Here is a 6,718-nt window from a genome sequence, read left to right as displayed (position 1 = left end):
AGTGATCCGTTCGACACCCCGTGATCACACAGGTTGATATGTTGTTCCATGTGGGCTTTGTTGCTTCTGAGCTAGATGGCCGCTTGTTTACCTCTTTTGGCTGTTTTTTGGGTAGCAGAAACTGGCCTGGGGCATGGAGCTTGAATCTGAGGTGTGTGGCAAGACAGTTTTGACAGGTAAGGGGGTGCCAGGTCAAAGGCTGGAAGGTGTGTAAGCTAGACCGTGAATAAAGGTTGAGACCCTGTCTGGGCTGAGACTCTGTGAGAGGGTCCCTGCTGGAGAGGCTTGGGTTTAAAGCCCACAAAGGATGCAGCAGCGTCACGCTGCTTCTCCATCCCACAGGACCTGGATGCATGGACATAAAGGGGCCTTTCATAATTGAGGTGTGAAGAAATCAGCCCAGACAACACAACACCCCCTGGAGGTGACATAACCTCCAACTGGCTCTTTGGCTTAATTTCAGGGCCAGCACTGGACTGACACGGGCACCGTTATGCTGCCTGACACTTCTGCCCAAGGAGAGCAGGCTTGGAAGAAGATGTCTTTGGAGAACAGGGAAGACGTGGCGAGAATGACGAAATGGACTGACAGACATAAGGCAGAAGGTGAGCCCTGTGAGAGACTGGAGAGGTGAAGAGGGGCCAGCACTCCAGGTTCAAGTGAGCCTGGTTTGGTGGCCACAGCTGGAGAAGATGCTGCCTTTCCTCAGTCCCCTGGCTCAGCGGAGCGACCCTGGAGCACTGTGGGAGGCAGGTTTTCTCAGAGCGCCTCTTTCTTCCCTTAGGTTTGTCTTTTCGGGAGGCTGACTGGCCCCAGGAAGAGAAAAGGAAGCCCCCAACACTGGTGAGTGGAACTTAGCCTATTTTTCTGACATTCTGGCTCATTGTCTAGGGAATAGTTATGAATTCTCTGTTTTGGGAAGGCATTTCAGGCCTTTGTGTCAGGTGCTATGTTAAGGCAATTTGAAATTATTTTTTCACTTCAGCCTTTTAGTTTTCACTTGTTGGAAAAGATACCAGTTGAGAAATGAAATTTCTTCTAAAAAGTTTGTTAATTTATTTGATGTTGTTGAAAATATTTGCAGCAAAACATGCACCAGTTCAAGTTTCTACATGTACAGCTCGGGAACAGATGGCATTCTTTGGGTGTGCAGCCATTCGCGCCCTCCTTTCGGAGTTGTGCCTTTCAGATGTGTGCGACTCACAACCGCTCAAGCAGTGCTTTGAGTTGTTGTTGTCACTTTCATGTCACACAGAAAAAAACAAATAAAAACAAATTCACTGCCATTGAGTCCATTTAGACTCATAGACCTGGGAAGAACTTCCCCTAGGGGTTTCCGAGAAAAAATACGTATCTTTACATTCAATGCTTTTATTAATCTGATAAATGCAGTCAGTTAAAAAAAAGTACTAAAGGAATCTTGTTAAAAATAGCCACCCGCTGTCCCATTTGTCTTGCACTCCAGAAACGAGCATTTTAAAATCTTTCCGCTCTTTCTTCTGCTATTTACCACCCTGTTGTTATTGATCGATAAATAGTTTTGTTGGCATATACGTCACATTTAATACAATTTAATTGCACAATCATATTAAAAAGACGTGTGCAAGCATCACCATGATTAATTTCAGAGCATTTTTTCTTGTACTCACTGTTGCCAGCTCCCCTGTCACACCCCTAGGCAATTATCACTCCAGTGACTGTCCTGATAGTGAAGTGAGGTTTCTTCATAGAGCTCTTCTGCATAATCTCTTTTGTGATGTAAAGTCTATGCCTGTGGTTATAATCCCTTTGGGAGGGAGTTCTCCCTTATGCTAGTGAACAGGATGACGGTGAGATATATTCTGAGTTTTCCCCTTACTCTCATGAAAACCAGACTCACTGCCATCGGGTAAATACCTGCTCATAGCGACCCCACAGGACATGGTAGCACCACCACCGAGACGATAACTCACTACAGGTTTGGGAAGCCCAGTCTTTTTCCCGTGGAGTGCCTGATGGTTTCAAACTGCCAATCTTGAGAATCTCAGTCCAACTCGTAACCTCTATGCCATGAAATCCTGATACTCAAGATTAATATTAAGATTCACTAATAAAATATCTAAAAGGATATTTATTTTGAAAAACTGAGCTTGTTAAATTTTTAAAATGTACTTCTAAATTTCACTACACAGCCACATGCATACTGTCTTATGGTATCTTCTTATGTATGGTTTTCCATGTAAACTTTTTAATACTGAGCTGTTTAACAGATAGAGGAGAGATTGTAGTAAAAACTGATTCTTAGGTACCATTATGTAATGCCAATAGCCATCTATAAGGGCCCGTCTTAACGCGCGCCCCCTCCCCCAACATCCGGTTGATTGTGACTCATAGTAACTCTACAGAACAGAGTAGAAGTGCTCTATAGTGTTTCTGAGGCTATAATCTTTAAAGAAGCAGAGCGCTCCATTTGCTGCATTTATGATTGCAGTTTCACTGTAGCAAATGAAGGAGACAACTAAAGAGATGGATATAGCAAGGTCTGGGAGAGTTCCTAGTGCGGTGCTTCTGTTGACCTCTGTGATAGTCTTGATAGACTGATTAGATGGACCCTTTCTTCCCTTCAGATTAACTGGCTTTTGAAAGAAGTGATGTGATTCATTACGATCTCGATGCACATAGATATGAGGATGCTTCAAAAATTTTGTGAAAGAATACTGTTATCTTTTACCTCCATTGCCCCCAGAAACGTTCTAAAGCACCTTCATATTACTGCGTAGTGATCTGTGAACTGAAGAGCGATCTGAAAAATCTGTCCTTATCATAGTTAATGTGCCAGAAAAAAAGGAAACAAAACCCCAAACTCACCACCATCCAGTCAATGCTGACTCATAACAACCCCTTGAGGGTTTCTGAGACTGTAACTATTGATGGGAGTAGAAAGCCCAGTCTTTCTCTCTGGAAGAGCGGCTGGTGGTTTTGAACTGCCAACCATGCGGATCCCAGACCAATGCGTAACCACTACACCACCAGGGCTCCTCTTAGCCTGTGCCAGAGCAACTGAAATTTGAACCATTTTGTGGGACTGCAGCTATTTAATGAAACTGTGGTAACTGAAATCTGTGCATATTAGAACTGTGCAAAATGAGAAACTAGAGTTTAAAGTGAGTTGTTTATAAAGCAAGTGGAATTTATTAAATTTCATTTAAATTTACTTCTCAGAGGTTTGTTTTTTAATTGTTTATACTTACCTGGCATGGGTGAGGCCATGATAACACAGATGGTTTTCCCAGGGCCAGGCTTAGGCATTACATTTTGGATGTGGGGAATTTGACTGTCAGTTTGTTGTAGTGTTGTGGCTTCATATGTTGCTGTGATGCTGGAAACTTCCACCAGTATTTCATATACCAGCAGGGTCACCTTCCTGAGAGATCAGTCACTGAAAACAGTATGAATAACAGGAACACTGTCAGATACAGTGCTGGAAGATGACCTTGATGTGCTGGAAGACACTCAAAATCTGTCTCGGGAAGAGCTGTCTCCTCAAAGCAGAGTCGCCCCTGATGAAGTTGATGGGGATAAAGCTTTTGGGATTTTCGTTTTTTGGCGAGGCATGACTCACATTGTGAAGTTACAACGGAGTCAATAGATAACATCATAATAAAAGGAAAAAAGATTGAAGTTGTCAAGAATTTTAATTTACTCGGATCTATTAACAGTGCTCATAGAAGCATCAATCAAGAAATCAAATGGCGGCAGGGAGTTCGACAGGCCTCCTTTAGTTACCTGCACTCCTCATACGTGCTCGTTCCGGCCCTATCCTTTCACATCCACTTTCTCCTATGACTGAAGTTCATTCCAACCTCTCCTTTTAACCATCACCATCCTTTATGCCTAGCACAAGGTCCCCCACCCCCCAACTCTGATGTCTTTTATTCTTATCTCACCCATCCTATACTCTCCTGTTTTTTGAGTCCTCCATTTTGAATTCTCAAAGTCACTTTTTTTTTCTTTCTGGAAAGGCTTTATTATTATTGGGGGTGGGGGCGGGGGTGGGGCGGCCCGCAGTCCTTCTTGGCAGCGGCCTTCCTCATGGCAGCCAGCACGTTGCTCAGCTCCTCCCTCTTCCTCTTGGCTCAGATGTTGTGCTCACCCGCTTCTTGATGAACTTAAGTGCCCGCTTGTCCTTGGAGACCTTGAGCAGCTCCATGGCTCTTCACTCGTAGGGTGGAAACCACACGCCTCTCAGATCATGTCCCACACGAACTTGGTGAGGCGCCCGCGCAGCGCAGCGGCTGTGCCTCGGCTTGCTCACGTTCTTGGTTGCCTTGTGGCCCTTGTCGGGGCCCATGGCAGTAGTAGGGTAGTGCACAGCCATGGCTGTAGTAGGGTAGCGCACAGCCATGGCTGTAGTAGGGTAGCGCACAGCCATGGCTGCTACTCTTCGATGGCTGCACAGCAGAAGGCTCACAATCACTTTCTTGAATACTACTTACTGCTTTCAGATTGAATCACAGATAATTTCTTCCGTGAAGTCATAGGTGTTTGAAGTCCAGGATGTGTTTTGTACACAATTCATGTGGCTCACAGATTGTCTCACACATCCAGGTACAGAGTCATGCCCAGGAAAAGCTTATATGGAGAGCTGTGTTCTCTGAAAAGGAATAAATAAGCTTCATTAATCCCTGACTTTGGGGCTACCCGTAAACTTCAGGGATTAGGAAAATTTCTGGTGCTGTGCTGAGCAGGGATTCATTCCTTCTTCCAGGAGCCAGTGACATTCGAGGACGTCACAGTGGTCTTCACGGAGGCCGAATGGGAGAGGCTGAGCTCTGAGCAGAAGAACCTCTACAGGGAAGTCATGCTGGAGGTGTACAGGGATCTGCTCTCCTTGGGTGAGTATAAACTCTCCTTTTCCTTTGTAATAATGCAGCAGGTGTTTATTGCTGACCACCAAGGAAGTGCCAGAGACACCCTCCTGGTGCACTTGTGAATCAATTGGCTGCTGATGGGAAGATCACCGTTCAGGCCTCAGGAGGAAGACATGGCAGTCTGCCTCTGTGAAGGTTTACAGGCTGGGGAACCCTCTGGAGGCACTTGTACGCTGTACTCAGAGTCAATTCTGTGACAAGGAGTAATTTTAGATCTCTATGTACCAGTACCAGCAGTTCTGAGGGAGAAAGACTGGACCCACTACTCCATAAACAGTTACAGTCTTGGAAACTCACAGAGGTCCCTATGAGTCAGCAATGACTTGATGGCAGTGAGGGTTTTTTTTTTTTAATGTACCAAAGGTTTTACTCTTTAAAACACCCAGAAACACCCATCCCACAGCACTGCAGAAAAAAAGCCTGTTAAACTGCTAACTTAATGATTCCAGCCTGTAGGATCCTATGTTAGGCCGGGTTGACTAGAGAAACAAATCTAGAGACACTCATATGTGTATAAGAGAGAGCTTATGCCAGTCCAACTCAAGTCTGTAAGTCCGATAATAGTCCATAGACTCACGCAGTCACATACAATGATGTGGGATGCAGGAGTGCCACAGGTTGTGGGTGCAAAGTCCACCTAATGGCAGTGGTAACATTGCAGGGCTCTGGCAGCTCCCAGGGTGGCCAGCAAGCAGGAAGGTGAAGGCAGAGAAAGAGAGGGAGAGGCCGGCCTCCACAGAGCTACATATCTTGGTTGTTTCTCCAAGTGAGTTCATCCGGCAGTGACCTGATTTTTTTTTTTTTTTTTTCGGCAGTGACCTGATTGACAGGCTAAACTCCACCCCTCCACTTTTATATATCATTAAGTTGACATGAAATTATGTAACTACAAACCCTATGGACAAAATTTAAAGGAAAAAACCCCATAACCCTCTAGAGTGGTTCTACTCTGTAACACATGGGGTGGCTGTGAATTGGAATTGGCTCAGTGGCAATGGGTTTGATTTTTGTGTTTTATTTTTATTATGGACTGAAGAATGTGTGAGACACTCAGAACACATTAGTAAATATAATGGTTACAAATCCTTCCCTCATTGGGCTGATTTATTTATTTACTGCTTGAGATAGGTGATCAAGATCCCTTCGGACTAAATTATGGCACAGGGCAGAAGAGTTGATGTACCCCTGGAGGAGAGTTGTGAAAGTATATTGTTGCCCCTGCCAGCTGAAGGCAAACTGCTTCTGGTGGTCCTTCGAGACTGGTATTGAGAAGAAGGCATTAGCCAGATCAATAGCTACATACCAAATACCATGAGAAGTATTAATTTGCTCAAGCAATGAAATCATATCTGGAACAGCGCTACAATTGGAGTCACCACCTGGTTAAGTTTACGATAATCCACTGTCATTCTCCAGGATCCATCTGTCTTTTTTACAGGCCAAATAGGCGAGTTAAATGGGGATGTGGTAGGAATCACCACCCCTGCATCTTTCAAGTCTTTGATGGTGGCACTGATCTCTGCAATCCCTCCAGGAATGTGGTATTGCTTTTGGTTTACTATTTTCCTAGGCAATGGCAGTTCTAATGGTGTCCACTTGGCCTTTCCTACCATGCTAACCCTTATTCCACATTTCAGGGATCCAATATGGGGGTTCTGCCAGTTACTAAGTATGTCTGTTCCAATGATGCATTCTGGAACTGGGGAAATAACCACATGATGGGTCCGGGGGCCCACTGGATCCACAGTGAGGCGTACCTGAGCTAAAACTCCGTTGATAACTTGACCTCCCTAAGCCCCCACTCTGAC

At 44.9% G+C, this 6,718-nt stretch overlaps 1 protein-coding gene and 1 non-coding gene across 2 annotated transcripts in view; both read left to right on the top strand.

The window, feature by feature from the left end:
• LOC101643243 (zinc finger protein 343-like) overlaps positions 1 to 6,718 on the top strand; it is a 22,231-nt gene that overhangs the window by 6,693 nt on the left and 8,820 nt on the right. The window contains exons 3-5 of the mRNA XM_045295317.1: positions 464 to 605; positions 785 to 843; positions 4,748 to 4,874. Of these exons, the coding sequence (XP_045151252.1) occupies positions 494 to 605; positions 785 to 843; positions 4,748 to 4,874 (298 nt within the window). The 5' untranslated portion in view covers positions 464 to 493. The remainder of the gene's footprint in view (positions 1 to 463; positions 606 to 784; positions 844 to 4,747; positions 4,875 to 6,718) is intronic.
• LOC115871426 lies at positions 3,223 to 3,378 on the top strand. Its single transcript, XR_004047294.1, has one exon. It is a non-coding gene; the product is annotated as a U1 spliceosomal RNA (small nuclear RNA).

Source organism: Echinops telfairi, unplaced genomic scaffold (assembly GCF_000313985.2).
Source record: "Echinops telfairi isolate 266 unplaced genomic scaffold, ASM31398v2 ScPeMD7_5592;HRSCAF=6446, whole genome shotgun sequence".
Classification (NCBI taxonomy): domain Eukaryota; kingdom Metazoa; phylum Chordata; class Mammalia; order Afrosoricida; family Tenrecidae; genus Echinops; species Echinops telfairi.
The sequence above is the reverse complement of the archived record's forward strand: the minus strand, read 5'-3'. Positions and strand labels throughout refer to the sequence as shown.